Source organism: Magnolia sinica, chromosome 1 (assembly GCF_029962835.1).
Source record: "Magnolia sinica isolate HGM2019 chromosome 1, MsV1, whole genome shotgun sequence".
Lineage (NCBI taxonomy): Eukaryota > Viridiplantae > Streptophyta > Magnoliopsida > Magnoliales > Magnoliaceae > Magnolia > Magnolia sinica.
The window spans coordinates 26,890,802-26,908,593 of NC_080573.1; the positions used below are offsets into that span (position 1 = coordinate 26,890,802).

The 17,792-nt window shown below is 40.4% G+C and overlaps 1 protein-coding gene and 1 long non-coding RNA gene across 2 annotated transcripts; both read left to right on the plus strand.

The window, feature by feature from the left end:
- Positions 1-1,952: 1,952 nt before the first annotated feature.
- On the plus strand, positions 1,953-3,334 carry LOC131237648 (uncharacterized). Its single transcript, XR_009167369.1, has 2 exons — positions 1,953-2,344; positions 3,074-3,334. It is a non-coding gene; the product is annotated as an uncharacterized LOC131237648 (long non-coding RNA).
- Positions 3,335-4,690: 1,356 nt separating this feature from the next.
- On the plus strand, positions 4,691-5,553 carry LOC131237703 (uncharacterized). The gene is made up of 3 exons (XM_058235656.1): positions 4,691-5,078; positions 5,182-5,229; positions 5,350-5,553. The coding sequence occupies exons 1-3, from the start codon at positions 4,752-4,754 to the stop codon at positions 5,524-5,526; spliced, it is 552 nt and encodes a 183-aa protein (XP_058091639.1). The 5' UTR covers positions 4,691-4,751; the 3' UTR covers positions 5,527-5,553.
- The last annotated feature ends 12,239 nt before the right edge of the window (positions 5,554-17,792 follow it).

The following is a 17,792-nucleotide window of genomic DNA, read 5'->3' on the forward strand; positions in this document are numbered from 1 at the left end:
AACCCTATAAGTCAACAATTTCTTACATAACCCATACCCTTCTTACACAATCTACCCCAAAAGTCAACAATTTCTTACACAACCCATCCCTCTCTCCCATCCATCACTCCATTACCCATCTCTCTCTCCTTACAACCCTCCCTCTCTCATTTCTCAAACCCATTTCCAAGCAACACCCCAAAAAAAATATCCCACGTCCAAGCTCTCTCTCCCAAAACATGTGTGGCCTACTTTCCCAATCTCTCATTTCCGATCTCAACCATTCATTCATCATCTACCTCCATCAAAGTTGATGGCAATGAGCATAGGAGTCAAATGAGCTAAAGAAGGAGGTCAATAGGTGGGTGATCCACCGTTGATTTCAATTCTATGGCCCACTTGTTGTGGGACCCACTTTGATGTATGCAGTGTAGAGAGGGGCCCATAGTGGTCGGGTCCCTCTATCTTACCATTTCTCTCTCTCTTTTTCTCTCTCGTTCTCTTCCTCTCTCTCTTGTATGGATGGTGTGTGTGTGTGTGGCCCACCACGAAGTATATATTTTATCCATGCCATCAACCTTGTGGGACCCACCTAACGGATCCGTTGGATGGAAAAACACAAATATCGGCTATTCTTGAGCTGGTGGGTTCCACATGTGGGACCCATCTGATAATGGATTAGCTAGTGGCTGTTGCCATGTGGGCCCCACCATATTTGAGGTGTGCATTTTATCCCCATCGTCCATCATGGAAGGTGGGATTTCATTGTGAAAATTGTCCAGCAAACTGGACTAGCTTGTTAAAAAAAAAAAAAACAAAAAAGAATGTATATATAATATAATGTATATGCATGTGTATAATATATATATATATATGATGAGGTGGGCCAGACGTGTGGACCCACCATGATAGGCTCATTAGATCTGCACCGTACAGAACCTCCAGGGGTCTGGACGGTGGACTTCTTATATCTTATATATATGATATTATAATATAATATAATATAATATCTTATATTATATTATAGTATATATATATATATATATATATATATATATATATATATATATATATATATATATATATATATATATGGATATGCATACCTTCTGGAGGTGGGCCACGTACGTGGGACCCACCTTGCACTACAACAAAATACGGTTTAGCCGACTGATGGGCTTACCCTTTGCCCGCAGCCCATTTTAACAGCTGCGGGTAAAGGGTCCCTAGCTATTAAAAAAAAACCCTAAAGCCGTATCTCCCTCTTTCTCTGCCTCTCCCTTGCGCCGTATCTCCCTCTCCCTGCCTCTCCCTGTCCACTGCATCTCGCTCTCCTTCCCTCTCCCTCTCCCTATCGCACGCTCTCCTTCTCCCTCTCCCTCTCACTCTCGCGTGCTCTCCCTCTCCATCTCCCTCCTTCTCTCTGCCTCTCCGGCCCACTCCCTCTTGCGCGCTCTCCCTCTCCCTCTCCCTCTCCCTCTCTGCTCGCTGTCCTCTCACTCTTTGAAGTTTCAAGTGTTCCTTCATCTCCACGGCGGAGATCGGAGGAGTTGGTAAAAAACAAAAAAAACCCTAGATCTCTTTCGCTCGCTTTCTGTGAGATCTCGATCTTCCTTCGATTCCATCATAAGCAGGTGATTTTCCCATCTCTGCCCTAATTTTTCTATTTTCTGCACTGGATCTTCTGTAGATGCGTTTTCTTGATGCGATTTTCAACTTGAGGCTATTTTCTGTGCACTGAGGGTTTCTGTATTTGATTTTGTAGAATTGACAACTGGAAACGTGAACATATACGGCAGTTCCTGAGAGAGAAGGTGAAGCTGGTGCATCAGCAAGCTAAGATTTGAATCTCAGGTTCCGTTTCTCCTCTCTTAATTGCTATATAGGAGTCTCCATCCTATTTGATTTAGTTTCAATAATTAGATTTACTCAAAATTTCAAATTTGCAATTATGATGTTGTTGGTTTGTTAAATTTAGATTTCGTTTCATATGTTCATATGAAGATTGTTCTATGGTATTGACAAACAGGTTTCTAGCTCAATCTGAATGCTTTCTCATAACACAGATAGGTTACTATGTAGCTCGAGCATTCAACACGAGCACAATACGGTGATCAAGAATACAAAAGCAGAAAATCAGGAAATTTTCATTTTTTTTTCCAAATTCCATATCAGTCTGTCGACTGTGCTCTGTTCAATTGTGTTAGCTATTGCGATTGTAGATTCCATTTCATGCATTCATGTGAAGATTATTCTATGGTACTGACAAATGGTTTTCTAGCCAAATCTGGAAGCTTTTCAAAAAACAAACAAACAAACAGATCAGTTACTATGTAGCGCAGGCATTGAAGACAAGCACAATAAGGTAATCAAGAACACCAAAGCGAAGAAAATTAGGAAATCTCATTTGGGTTTTTCCATATTCCATGTCAGTATCTGTTGACTTTGCTGTGTCGAATTGTTTTAGATATTACCTTAGTAGATTCTGTTTCATATGTTCATATGATGATTGTTTTATGGTACTGACAAATGGTTTTCTAGCCAAATCTGAAAGCCTTTTTTTCACAAAAAAGAGTGGTAGCTATGTAGCTCAGGCATAGAACACAGGCACAATAAGGTAATCAAGAACACCAAGCCAAAGAAAATGAGGAAAATCTCCTTTGGGTTTTTCTGATTTCCATGTCAATGTTGGTTGACCGTGGTCTCTGTATCAGATTGTGTGAGATATTGCGATTGTAGATTCTGAATCATACGTTCATATGAAGATTGTTTTATGGTACTAACTAATGGTTTTCTAGCTAAATCTGAAAGCTTTCCTCACAAGTCAGATTGGTTATGTAGCTTAGGGACTGAACATGAGCACAATGCAGTCATCAAGAACACCAAACCAAAGAAAACATGGAAAATCCCTTTTGGGTTTTTTCCAAATTCAATTGCAATGTTGGTCCACTATGGTCTGTGTTGAATTGTGTTAGATATTTCCATTGTAGATTCCTTTCATATGTTTGTATGATGATTATTTTATGGTACTGACAAATGATTTTCTAGCCAAATTGAAAGTTTTTTCTCACAAAGCAGATTGATTGTTATGTAGCTTGGGCATTGAACACAAGCACAAAATGGTCATCAAGAACACCAGAGCAAAGAAAATGAGGAAATTTTCATTTGGGTCTTTTGAATTCCTTGTCAATGTTTGCTGAACGTGCTGTGCCGAATTTGCATTAGATATAGTGATTGTAAGACTATGGAATGTCAAAATTCCTCCTACACATTTCCCAAACTACCATCATTGCCTAGTGCTGGTTTCAGCTGATGTTAGATTCTATGATACCTAGATATGGATATGATTCAATGGGTTACAGCCTTTTCTTGTGAATCCTGACAATCCTGACATTGCAAGGTGGAATGAGAGAACAGGATTCATGTAGCCAACCTCAAGTAGTTGGGACACAGCTTAGATGATGATGATGATGAACATGTCATCGTACAGATAAGTGGTCCACTAATGGGCGGTCAATGGGCCATAGGAGGTAGACATCTCAACTACCTGCTACCAATCAGTATACTAATCGCTTGCAAACCAACAAGCATTGTCTCACCACTCTCTAATGCATGTATACACAACCATTGAACTTTAAGAAGCATGCAGTGTAAGCTATGAACTTTATAGATATCAAGACAATTGTATTTCAATCACACAACATCAGATTAGGGAATTCAAATGAAGGTATTCATATGAATGAACAGAGATCCCATTGGAAAATTAAAAAAAAATAAAATCAACTTCCCCCTCCAGTCTGATCATCTTTGTTTCGGGATGCTTTGGATATTTTTGATATTAGACACTGATTATTTCTGTTGTTGGTTTGGTTGATTTTGAAATCTGGGTTTTTTTAGGGGAATGAGAGGGGAAACTGGCTTCAGAACCTCAAATATGGTGTTTTTGGGCTTGGAAACAGGCAGTATGAGCATTTTAATAAGGTTCGGGGAAAAAAAAGACATTAAATATTACGGGCTTTTAGTCAACACTTCTTTTACCTTTTGGCTGCTGCTGACATTTGGTTTATGCTGTGTTTTAAAAAATAGATAGCTAAGGTGGTGGATGACTTGATTGCAGAACAGGGTATGTGTTTTGGATAGCCTGATTCCCTTTTCTTTTTCTTTATTATTTTTTTTTACGTTTGGACGATATGGGCTTGTTGAGGTCATTGAAATTGATTAAGTGATATGTGACTGTGTCATCTTTGTATGCATTGTTAAATACCTACCTATTTCCATGAATTAGTTACAAAATCCCATCTTAACCAATGAACTTGCCTCTATCAATGGTATCTGCCTTACATTTGCTGGATTAATTTTATGGTTTACTTCAATTGATGAATTCATGACCCATTGTAATTGGTTGGAAACTTTGTGTCCTTTTCTGTTGAAATAAAAATTGCAGCACTGATTCAATTGGGATTTTGATCAATTTAGTCATTTGTTACAGATTAATAAATATGATTTGTATTAAGTGCCATTCATTTCTCCTCATTATGTTACCTGTTAACGTCATGAGGAAAATGTGTCTTTTTAACCGATATAGGGCAGGGTCTTGTTCATTAGCTTCGTATTTTTTTGTTTTATACTTTTTAAAAAAAAATTCTCTCATTTATCGTTGTACAATCTAAACCGATATTTTTCTATTGCAGGAACAACTTAATGAACAAATTTCTCAGCAGCATGATACCTCACAGAATAGCACAGGAAGGAATGACTTGTTCTCTCAAGTAATGGGAGAAGATCGACATGGCCGAGTCCGCACTTATGGGTTAGGCCCCACTCCTACTGATTTGTGGGGAACAACACGTAGCCAACGAAGGATTGCCTCCACTGCTCAGAGTAGAAATGAAGAATATGAAGGACTGCAGATTGAAGTATCATCCCTAAAATCGGAAGTTTCATCCCTAAAATCGGAAGTATCATCCCTAAAATCAGATTTTTCATCTTTTAAAGAATCCATGGCGCAGCTGATATCCTCTAGGACAAATCTGAAATCCACAGTATCAGATAATTCAGCTAATCTCAACCTAAACCAACCGGCCTCATCATCAAGCCAGGTAATTATATGATATATATGCATATATTTACATGTGTATTATGTCCTATATTATATAGAGTTTAGTCGGTATATGATGATTGACATTGATTTATCATTTGTAGGGACACTTAGCGAAAAAGGGAAAGACTACGACTTGCAGTAGTACCGGGGTAAATTTTCACACAAATCAAATAGTTCTTTTATTATGTTTTGAGATTATTGTGTTCTTAATTAGATGTGGTATAAAAATGATGCAATGTATTGTGTTAAATAGTAACTTTTATTTGTAGGACGTAATCGAAGTTCTTCTTACTAGTATCCGTGGGGTTACTGTCGCTAGAGGGATTGTCTTGAGTAAGGATCCGCTCACAAAAGTAGGCGGGTTCCCACTTGGAAATGGTTTTTGGGAAGTATATATTCAGGTGGCAATTGTACGTGAAGAGACTTTAATGAGACCCTATGGATGATACAGAACAATTGGGGATGCAGATGGAACAAGTATTTGTTGGCCTGATTGTTGTTGTTTGGTAAGATTTTTTTTTTTCATATACAATAGAACTTATATAAGATTGTAAATATTAACTAATTTCTTCTTGTTATTTTATTTTGTAGGTTGTGACAACTATGGATTGAGCTAAATGGAGGGATCTCTCTCTCTCTCTTTTTGTTATTTCTGAAAACAAAAATAATTGATTTTGACAGTTGGTTGTGATAGCTAATGTTTGTTTCATGTTAGTAGTTTTGCTTGACTAATCTACAAAGATTTATATTGTGATTTGTTTCAGCTTTTCATCTTCTTATGCGTAACAGAAGGTACACATTTCTATTATGATTTGTTTTGATTTTTTCTCTACTTATGCGTAAAATATTCTGATTTAAATATTAAGAACTACATAGTGGCTTGATCCCAATCTTCCGAACATTGGGTACGTAGGCAGCCGTTCATACTAGACCGTATCGGTGCAGCCACAAACTATTTTTTTTCCCCTTCTTGTAGTGTAGATGCATTTTCATCAGGACTACTTGGTAGTAAGAGAGGTGGATGATCAATATATACCCTTGTGTTCAGTTTCTATGCAGGTAAGCAGATATTCCACCCCGTAAGTTTTTGACATGTTTGTTTAATTGGAGCTTCAGTGAATCTGACTGTCATAAGAGAAACTTTAATGCTCTGGCATGGTGTGATGGATGATATGCAGGGTGCTAAACACAGTCTTTCAAAGGCCCTATCATGATGTATGCATCCTCCACGCCATCCACATGTGGGACCCACCTGCCTTTAGCTTGGCTTGGGTCTGCTAATCTAGACTGTCCATCCATTTAGTTGTTGGACCACATGCATGGCCCCCCACCATGATACATACGGGACGGTGGGCTAGTGATCTCACCCGCTATATAGCTGCTATGTTAATCGGCAAGTCGGTGGGGACCCGTGTGACGTATGTGTGCATTTAAACCATCCAAGACCCAATGGTCCGATCGTATTGAACCCACCTCGATGTAGATGTGTGGCCTCCAACCAACAGTCAGGCGGACCACCTTGGGGGCCGCCTAGATGGGTCAGATCAGACCCAGATTGGGCCACTCCTTGGGCAAATCACGGCTAGATCTGGGCGCTCCTTTAATGTGAATTGAACCATTGTAATTTCAGGTCATTCAATTGACCCTGGTGTTTTGAAAACCTTAGATTGATTATCTACTTGGTAGTTTGGTTTGATGTTTGTGTTTTACTGGTCCTTCAATTTAACAATGTCAGAATTGTCTGCAGTCTGTTTAATATTGATTAATATCGTGTTCTCCAAACATTGTGGATCTCATGTTGAAAGCTATCTATCAGGTGGATGGTAACTTATGATCGGATGCCATCATTTCTCATACACATAAGCTCATGTACACACATGTATATTGAAAATGATCAAGTGCAAACATTTTCAATACCACAAACTTAAGTACAAATGACTTGTGTGGGCTCCCCTTAACATTACTTCGAGAATTTGGCATGCAACCCAATTTCAATTTGTTCCTTGCTACAATACCTTGTTTTGGCATGCAACCCTTTGGCACTTAGCAAACTAGATTTCTAAAAAAGACAAATACGAGTAAAGACTTGCAGTTACTCTTTTGTTCAGCTGAGAAAACTGAAAGGGCATTTATTCAGCTGAAAAAACTGAAAGGGCATTTATTCATCAATTGTTAGGGACTGCCAATTCCAGCACTAGTAAAGACTTGCAGTTACTCTGTTGATAATTTATCTTCCGAGATTTTGATTGTTTTGGATCTTCCAGTTTCACATTTTAGATAACTAGCCTGGTTTTTGGGATAGGTTATCTACAATGGGGCCAACTGATTTTCGTATGTTCCACATCCTCATCTGCATGTGAAGATGTACATGTGAGCTAGCAAACATCCACTATATTTTTTTTTTCTTTAAGTAGTTCTAAGTTCTTTTTTGTTATCTTCTCCACATGTTTCATTTATTACAATTTGCAAGCAGGTATTGTATTTATCGAGCTTTTCATTTCTTTCAGAGCTGTCCCGCATCTATTTCAAAGCTAGTCAGCGAGTGCATGGGGAGCCCATTGGAAGATGTCAGTGGCATGGTGTCTTCTTTACTGTCATTTGGGGCATATGGAATGAGAAAAATAAGAGAAAATTTCAAGGGAAACAATTCCCAGTCTGTGGCATCCTTTGTAGGATCAATGGAGGCCTAGATTGGGCGACGACCATCCAGCACTTTAGAGGATTCTCAAGGAGGATGATCTATCAGGGCATGCACTAGCAATGGTAAGCAATTTTTTTAGGTGGTAATTATTTAGACATTATAGGGAACTATACTATGAAACTATTATGTTCCTTAGTGTTGTATTGTTATTCGTGAATTGTAGGTGTTCTTCTTTCTTACTTTCCATAGAAACCAAAATCAAGCCTATCCAAAACATGGAGGGCCACAAGGATGCCTAAGTAGAGTATCTTAATATCACATGGTGGACTAACCAATTGCCAAAATGTCTAAGTTAATATCTGAATGCCAATGGCCTTTTGAGGAAGGGGAAAAAAAAATTGAGTTGAATTGAGTTTTTTCTCCAGCTTTTCCTGTTTGTGTTTTTGTATATTGAGTTGAAGTGATTTGATCATTCCTCAATGCCGGGGTATTGAACATGCTAACTCTTTTAAACAGGCCCAGAAGAAGCTGTCGGCGATTGGATCGTGGGAGAACACAAAGAAGGCTTCTGTGGAAGCTCAGTTGAAAAAGATAAGAGGTAAGAAAGTTATGCTTTTGCATTAGATGTAGAGGAATGATCCAATACTAAACATTCATAGCTAAGTAAGTTAATCAAGCCTTCAATCTTCTTACTCGAGGGGCACTTGTACAAGATCTGGGCCATTCATTTATTTTGACCTAATGCAGATGGGCCATGTCGCTGAAAAACAGTCCAATTTCACTTTTATGCATTTATGATCTTCTTCTTTTATTTTTCATTTTCTTTCTTTCATTTCTTTCTTTTTAATCTGTAGATGGGAAATGCTGCAGCTGCATTTGGTGGAGGCTTGCCTCTTGGAATGACAAGAGTGAGAGAGGCAATGAGAAACAGAGGAGTTCAGAAACCAGAGCCAGGTAACAGCCTCATCGAGCTACATCCAACAATTTAGCTTAAATCAGAATTTTCAAGGACTGTTGTGGATGCATTTCTTTCTTGTGTAGCAGATTTTCTATATATGTTGTTAGACTTCCCTCTTCTCTTTCTGTACTTTTCTCTCCCAACTTTTCTTTTCTTTTTCTTTTTTTTTTTTTTTCATTTTCTTTCTCCACCTGATTTGAAAATAGAAAGGGAATTCATATATATTACTCTCCTTCCACTGATAGACAATTCACTTTCTAGGATAAAATGGTAAATTCAATAGAGCTATTGCATCTATTTGTTTTTTTTTTTTTTTTTGGCACCATTTAAAAATTGGCAGTGACTCATCCACCTTACATATCAGATTGATTTACAGCTATACACACCATCCATATTGTGGATCTCATTGTTGATGGAGCATTTCTAAAATTAGACATTTCTAAATCACACTGATCAAGCAATCCTAACCATCCAATTAATGTATATCATATGGATAGATGGTTAAAAATAAAAGTGAATGGTCCAAATTTGGAAGGACAAATCTGATGGTTAATGTTATCTTCTCAGTGAAGATTTTTTATTATGCACTTATGCTCCATCCATAGATTTGGATGGTCTGGATTGCCATACAAGCATGCCATGTGTATGTCTAAAGTCTCACCACCATTTTCTAAATGGTGCAAAACTAACTCTTGACTCCCCTTGCTCAAGACCTGACAGATGACTCTTTTTTTTTTCTTTTTAAATTTATGGGCAGTGAAAATTATAATGATGGAGAAATTCCAAGTATCGCATGGTAGCTTATGCTGAGGGTTAAAATATTTCAATGGAGATGTATCCTATGGCAGTAGGATTGCGCCTACAACTAACCGACCGGTAAAAAATGGAAACAAATCTGTTGGGATAGTGCCCTTCATGGTGATGCTGGTTTTTTGAATTGGCCACTTGGATTCTGATTCACCCTAAGCAGAGTAGCAGACCTCCTTGAGTAGTAAACCTTGATGATGGTGATGCTGGTTCTAATTGAAAATAAGTTGGTCCATTTGTTCCACTCAAACATCTTTCTTTGGCAGTCCAGCAGACTATGAAACTGAACCTTTTCTGGGTCAAACAATTTGAGCTTGTTTTAGTTCTTTCATTTAAGTAGAGCAAGTTCGATTGGATCTTGCTTGCAGCCAGATGAATGCATAATATTTCTCAATTGGTTTTGATTAAATTATTGTTTGGTTTTATCTGAATTTTGTTGGATCTGAATTGGCATCAACCAATTCTCATTTTACCTTTGATTTGTTGTAGGAAAAATCAATGAACTGGAATTATCAAATGATAATGCTGAGAGTTCAGCGGATTTTTGTTCCGTAGACTCGGATTGGTCTTCTCCTGATAAGAGATCCATTTCATCAACTAATGTGTATAAGGTGAACTCCCAAGGAAGCTCAACAAGAACTCCAAATTCCGAGTTGTCTACAAGGTGGAGGCATACCCGCAATTTCTCATCCGCTGCAAGCCAGTTAACACTCTACAAGGTAGAGAATCTCTTACAGCCTGTTTGAAGGCAAGTAGAGTGAACCTCAATGGCAGCTACACAACTCACCAAAGATCGACAGAAGAAACCAGTCCCTTGGAAACAATGGCAATCATTGGCAATGAGGAGATCATTGACATTAACCAAGGTATTAGCTGCTTAGATTGGTGTATAATTTTTAAAAAAAAAACTAGGATACATGTGGGTCACCTTTTCTTTTTCTTTTTTTCTTTTTTTTTTTAATACTTTTTGATAAGAAAGATTTTCTCTATTGCTACGGATTTTAGGTCACCGTGATCTCTATAGCTACGGATTTAAACCGTAACAAGATTTAAAGGGGTGAGATCCCATGGCTACGGTCGTACTGTGAGATAGTCATCTTTAGCTACGGATTTTATCCGTAGCTTTTGACCTATAGTCTGGTAGTGTAGCAAAAAACTGATAATTTAGCGGCGTCCAGCACAACTGTCAGTAAAGGTCCTGACCGCCGGTAAAGCCTTTACCGGCTGTTAACTAACCGCGGGCAAAGGATTTGCCCGCGGTTTTCTGGGCCTTTACCGGCGGTTTTGACCGCCGACAAAGGCCAGTTTTCTTGTAGTGTTGATGCAAGCAATCTGCATTGTCCAAAGTTCTGGACGGTGGGCTGACCACCAGGTATGTGCAATATCACGCCATCCAATCCATCCTAAATTCCAAACTGTCCATCCATTTTACGGTGGGGCCTACCCAGCTTGATGCATGCGTTTATATCAAGTCGTCCATTCATCATAGGTCCCCACCGTCTGTCAGGTGGGGCCTGGGCCAGCAGCCGATACCAGCTACTGCTACACATGCAGCAGCAGTACTCTGGGACAGAATATCCATGTCGTCCATCCGTTTGGATTGGACGCCACTATGATGTATGAGTTTCATTCCATGTCGTCCAGCTCACTGGAGGGGTGGACCCCACCTTTGATGGATGTGTTCTACCCATACCGACCATCCATCTATGTGCCTCAGGCGCCCTACCTTGATGTACTTGTTCTTGCCATGCCGTCCCTCCATCCGACGTGTTCATGGCCCTACTCTGATGGATGTGATCCATCCAAGCCGTCCATCTATTTGGCCACCTCGCCTCATGGCTTGAGACTAAAAATAAGGCAGATCTAATATCCAGTGGACCACATCGCATAAAACATTGGGATGGACGTCCACCATTGAAAACCCTTTTGGGTTACAGGGTCCTAGTCCTGGACCAATGTGATATTTGTTTTCCCTCCACATCTAGGACTTTGTGACCTTATGAATAGTATGGATGGGAAATAAATGCTATGGTGTGCCTTCTAAACTTTTAATTGTGGAAATCATTATCACCACTGTTAGATGTGGTATGGTCCAGTTGATCTCTTTATATGATTCATTTTTTATATACTCTAAACTGATCTCTAAAAGTAGATGAATTGTGTTGTACTCGGCCATTTGAGTTAGCCTATTTGAATCAGCCTATTCAACTAGGCCCATTCGATTCAGCCTATTCGACTCGGCACATTCGACTCAGCGATTCGACTCGGCCTTTTCTATTCGGCCCATATGTATCGGCCCATTTGATTCGTCCCATTTGTATCGCCTCATTCGATTTGGCCCATTTGTTTCAGCCCATTTAATTTGGCCCATTTGTATCTGCCCATTTGATTCGGTCCATTTGATCGGCCCATTTGATTCAACCCATTTGATCGGCCCATTTAATTTATATGAGGCCTAATGAGATGTATGTGAGGCTTTTGTGTGGGCCGAATGTGATGTATATGAAGCCCATTGCGATGTGAGATTCCACCATGATGTATGTAATGATGTTTTTGGCAGTCGTGACTTGGGAGCAATGATGGTTTGATGTCCACATTGTAAGAGCAATGATGGTTAAATATCTGCATTGTAACTCTCCATAAGGCCCATTGATAGGCCCGTACTTGTAGTGTGTAGGCCGTCTAGGCCCCTCTTCATTATGAACAGGATCCATCACCACATAACATGTTTAGTATAGTTCCATGATTCATGCTCATACGCACCATATGTATGCTTGATATAAGGAGTGACTGATCATAGGATGTGCCTTCTGGCAGATTGTTTATGGGCCACCTGATAGGCGGAGTTACCTTTTAGGAGTGAGGGATATGTGTAGGATTGTTGCATGACTGGTAGTGTGATTCATGCACTCCGCATTTGTATGACATGATTTCTATATGCCCTAGCAACATCGGAGCTATGACCTCCACAGGCACATCGTGGATGGCAGAATCAGACACCGAAAATATTGTTACTAAGCATCGGGGCGCTATAAATGTCCCTAGGTGAAAATTTCTAAACCCGATGGTACCAAAGGATTACTCCAATGTTGAGACAGAGTGGATACATGAGCGCATGAGAGCCAAATAGCAAGAGGCCGCGTCTCCTACTGTGTCGTGGTCGGTTGGAAAGGGGTGGGTCCTTACTCGCCCGAGGGTGAGGGGCATTACTAGGCTGAGTTTAACCAACTCATGAATGGGTCTGCTTTCGACGTGCTGGATAAATATTGACAGACTATTGGCTAGGTGGATAGTGAGGTTTCTTACGCTCACTTGGACTGCACGCCTAGAAAGGGATAGTGCCATTTGGAGGGTACTAAACCCCGGTGATTATCCAGACTGAGAACCATAGTGATATTTGATGCTCTAGTGAGGATCTACATTGATACGTGGATGAGAATTGGGATGCATGAGTTGCATTTCACATCGCATGGCCTTGATATGGCTGATAGCATTCATGTTTTGTATCGCATAGCCTTGGTACGGCTGATTGCATTTACGTAATCATCAGCATGATTTTACATTACTCTGACATTGCATTCTGAGCACGCTCATGTTGTGCACACACTTACACTGCCCTCTAAGCTTTCCATGAGCTTATGCATGATTGATGCGTACAGGTGACGCTAAGACGCCACAGCAGCATTGAGATCGGAGCGTGCAACGGACTTCTGGAGCTTTTGAATTTTTGATATTGTATTTCCTTTTGCGCATTGTACCTATTGTATCTTTAAAGTTTTTGATCATAGTGAATTTTGTGATGGTGTTCTTGTAATTATTGTTCGTGGGTTATGCTTATGGTTATGCTCATTATGAATCAAATTGATGTTAAAAATCCTCCTCGTAGGATCCCAGGATTGGAACCTGGTGTATGGGTACCGAGAGTCGAGAATGAGGTACTACGGAGGCTGTCGGTGCCAGATTCGGCGATCGAAAATTTTGTGTGCCTGGTTTCCGAGTTTGGGGTGTGACAGAAGTTGGTATCAGAGTGTAACTTGGGAATAACTCAGGACAACATCACATATCTAGTATGAGATAAGGACAATTAGGTCCCGAGTGCGTACCCTTCTGATCTAGTCCTCTAACATGCCTTCGAGAGTTCTCAAGGATTAATAGGCACCTTTGTTCTCCCTTATTGGACATGGTGCCCAGGAGAGTGACCAGAGCGAATCCCGCTCCACCACTTGAGACTCCCTCCCTACCACCTACGACCACACTCCACCTCCAGAGATCCCTTCTTTCCTACCTAAGGATGTCGTCCCTCCACCTGAGACCGGTGCAGATCCGACCGTACCTGTGAGTGCCTCCCAATTACAATAGATGTTGCAAGCTGTGACGGTTGCGCTTTAGGGATAGGGCAGGCGTCCAGTTGTTTCACCAACATAAGCAGAGTAGGAGGCCACGAGCGCCCTACTTAGGGTGTTCCGACAGCTCGATCCCCCACGTTTCCAGGGCGAGCCAGATCCAACAGCAGCCGAGAGATGATGCTCCGATGTGGAGAAGATTTCTGATATTATGGCATGTACGACCCAGCAGCAAGTCCGGTTGGCCGTATTTCTTCTCCAGGTGAGGCCAAGCACTGGTGGACCTCTGTTACCTGTGTTACAGGGCCTGATTTTGTCTAGACATGGAGGATTTTATTGACCGATTCAAGTAGCAGTACTTTCCCGACCACATTCGTCGCTAGCGAGCGTTGGAGTTTGAGACTCTGGTGTAGGGGGACATGTCCATGGCGGAGTATGAGGCCCGTTTTATGGTGCTATCGAGGTTTGCGCCGTATTTGGTTAATGATGAGGGGCGGAAGGCCCGCCGTTTCGAGAACTACTTGAGTTACGGTTTTAGAGGCCGTGTTATTAGGCATGAGCTCCCAACTTTTCAGGCGGTGGTGCGGAGGGCTTAGATTTATGAGACTGAGTGGGCCGGCGGGCAGAGCGATCGGGATGAGAGGAGGGGTCAGAAGAGGTAGGCCCCCTCCAGTAGCTCCCAGCAACATCGACGGCCGACAGCCTCCTTAGTACCCCATTCTCGGCTTCAAGCGCCCATACGCTAAATTCCGATCCTGAGATCCTACAAGGAGGATTTTTAACATGCATTTTTTGGTGGACAAGCATAACTACAAGTCTACCCAAATCACAAAGGCAACATCATCATCACATATCTAATAATATCAAAAACTTGAGTACCATACATGAAAGAGAAATACAAGATAAATGCCAAAAGCTGCAGAAGCTCTGTCGCACGTTCCTGCCTTAGTTGGACTGCATCCTATCGTCACCTGCACGCATCTATTGTGCATAAGCTTATAGAAAGCTTAGAGGGTGGTGCATGTGTGTGTGTAAGATAAGTGCCAAGCACACAAATATCAGCGTAAGTGGAATACTGGCAAAACTGTAAGTCATTCAGTATTAGAGTATGTAATGCAGATCGTCTATGTAATGCAGAGTCATAATGAACCAAATATCAGATACCAATGATACAATACAATATGCAATTTTGAAAAGCCACGAATACCATGGGCCTCACCTACGCTATATAAATACAGAAACATAACAACCCAAATGCCATATGCCGCGAATGTAATGCAATATGTAGATCCTGGCTTGTCCATAATACCATCAACCTTATTTAGGCTATGCAAAAAAGAAGCATAGTAAATCATATGCTATGTGATGATGATGCAATTCAATATGCGGCGCGAATGAAATGACCAGGCTGGAGTGTGAAGTCAAGATAATAGTACGTAATATTGCAGAGTATGGGGTCTATCACAAGGGATTTCTATCTAAACCAGTCTCATACCTAAATTTGGATAGCTAGACTCAATGTGGTAAACTCCTTATCTTAGGTTGGTTGCGCGCCCCAACCGAAATCCTGGCCATTGCGAAGGTACACATAACAAATTAGTTACACACCACCATCCAGAGTGGATAATGAATGAATGAATGAATGAATGAGTAAAATGTTGAGTATACAACTCTTGCTCAATAAGACCACATATTAGTACCGTACACTTTGAGATCATCACCGGGGTCTAGTACACTCTACGTCAGCTTATCGCCCTATCAAGCGCATAACCAGGTAAGTGGAAGAGATCTCACTATCTGCCTACCAATATCGGCCCGGCTTGTCGATAGCGGACCCATTTACCAACTAGTAAGACTCAGCCTAACATTGCCTACTCCCTTAGGTGAGTAAGGCCACGCCCCCTCCCAACCGACCACGACACAGTGAGAGACATGACATCTTGGTATTCAGCCCTCATGTGCTCATGCATCCACTCGGTCTAAACATTGGGGTCATCCCCTGGCCTCGAGAGTTTAGGAATTTTTATCCATGGACATCTATTATGCCCCGATGCTAGAACCAAACATTTTTGGTGTCCCATCTAGCCGTCTACGAAATGCCTGTGGAGGCCATGACCTTGATGTCGCTAGGGTGTATGGTGGTCATATCACAAAATGCGAGATGCATGAGTCATACTATCTAGTCATACATCAAACCTACGCATACCGCGCGCTCATGTGGGGCAACTCCGTCTTTCAGGGAGTCCCATAAACAATCAGCCAAATGGCACATGCTATGCTTAATCTTTTCTCATAACAAGCATGAGGATGATGTGTATGGGCATGTATCATGAAGTATTCCAAGCATGATTATAATCACATGCAAGATGGTGAGCCAATATAAGACATCTCATGGCCTGTATAAGTGAATGAGTGGTGTGCACATAATCATCTACAAATGGTGGGCTTCACGTCATCACAATTGGGCATCACACATACAATGGACCTCACGCATATAATGGTCCTCACACATATGATGGGCCTCATACATCACAACTGGGTCTCATACAATCATAATGAGTCTTGTACAATCACAATGGACTTATATAATCACAATGGGCCTCATACCATAATAATGGGCCTCATATAATCACAAAATGGCCTCATACAATCACAATGGGCCTCATGCAACACACAATGGGCCTTATACGATTACGATGGACCTTATATAATCACAATGGCCTCATACAATCCTAATGGGCCTCATGCAATCACACAATGGCCCTCATGCAATCACACAATGGGCCTCATACAATCCCAATGTGCCTCATACAATCCCAATGTGCCTCATACAATCATAATGGGCCTCATATAACCACAATAAACCTCACAACGACCTTATACAATTATAATGTTATGCTAACACATACTCAGTGCATATACTAACATAGTCGCAATCAATAATCGGCCTATGTATGACAGGGTCCATAGAAGGACAGTAGATCTAATCCATAACATGAGGATCGGTCCTCAACAGTGGATATGTTAAACCTAACACTACCAAAAAAAGGGCCAAAGGCTACGGATAAAATTCGTAGCCATAGACCTATGGCTACGGACTAAAACTGTAGCTAGTCCGTAACACGACCGTCGTTGTAGGTGCCATAACAATAGGTCCGGAACCTATGGCTACGGATTTAATCCGTAGCTATAGGTTAAATAGCTATGGATATAATCCGTAGCAATTATATCTGTAGCAAAAACTTCAAACAGCTATGAATATTATTTGTAGCTGAAAGTCCGTAGCAATAGGCCAAAATTGAAAAGGCTACACCTGTCTGATTAGTGGCTACGGATTTAATCCGTAGCTATAGGTTAAATAGCTACAAATATAATTCGTAGCAATTATATCTGTAGCAAAAACTCCAAATAGCTACGGATCTTATTTGTAGCTAAAGGTCCGTAGCAAAATGCCAAAATTGAAAAGGCTACACCCGTCTGATTAGTGGCTACGGTCAATATCCGTAGCTATTTTGTACATTGAAAAGTTAAATCATTTGTTCATTCAATTACCACCTATACAATCATTCATTCATTCAATTACAATCATTCATTCATTCAATTACAATCCTTCATTCAATCAATTACATCATTCATTCATTCAATTACAATCCTTCATTCAATCAATTACAATTACAATCAATTACAGTTACAATTACAATAATGCTGAAAATAATCTTTGACTTCATTAGAGAAATGTGTTCGACTTCACCCTGAAATTTCAACAGCTACTAAAATTACATCATCCTACAAATAATCATATCATTCATAAATTAGAATGCCCATTGGGGAAAAGAAAGACAGTGAAAGAAGTGCATCACATATAACCACTTTTTTTCTTCTTAATGAATTTAAAAAAAAAAAACTCAAAGAGGAATGTAATTGACACAAAAGAAATGGTCTCACCATATGATTATAGGTTTT

What these genes read in the sequence shown, in the direction of transcription:
- LOC131237703 (XM_058235656.1), top strand. Translation starts at nt 4,752, where the DNA reads ATGGGAGAAGATCGACATGGCCGAGTCCGCACTTATGGGTTAGGCCCC. An exon ending in CGGCCTCATCATCAAGCCAG is followed by an intron (nt 5,079 to 5,181) that starts GTAATTATATGA and finishes TATCATTTGTAG; the next exon opens with GGACACTTAGCGAAAAAGGG. An exon ending in CGACTTGCAGTAGTACCGGG is followed by an intron (nt 5,230 to 5,349) that starts GTAAATTTTCAC and finishes TTTTATTTGTAG; the next exon opens with GACGTAATCGAAGTTCTTCT.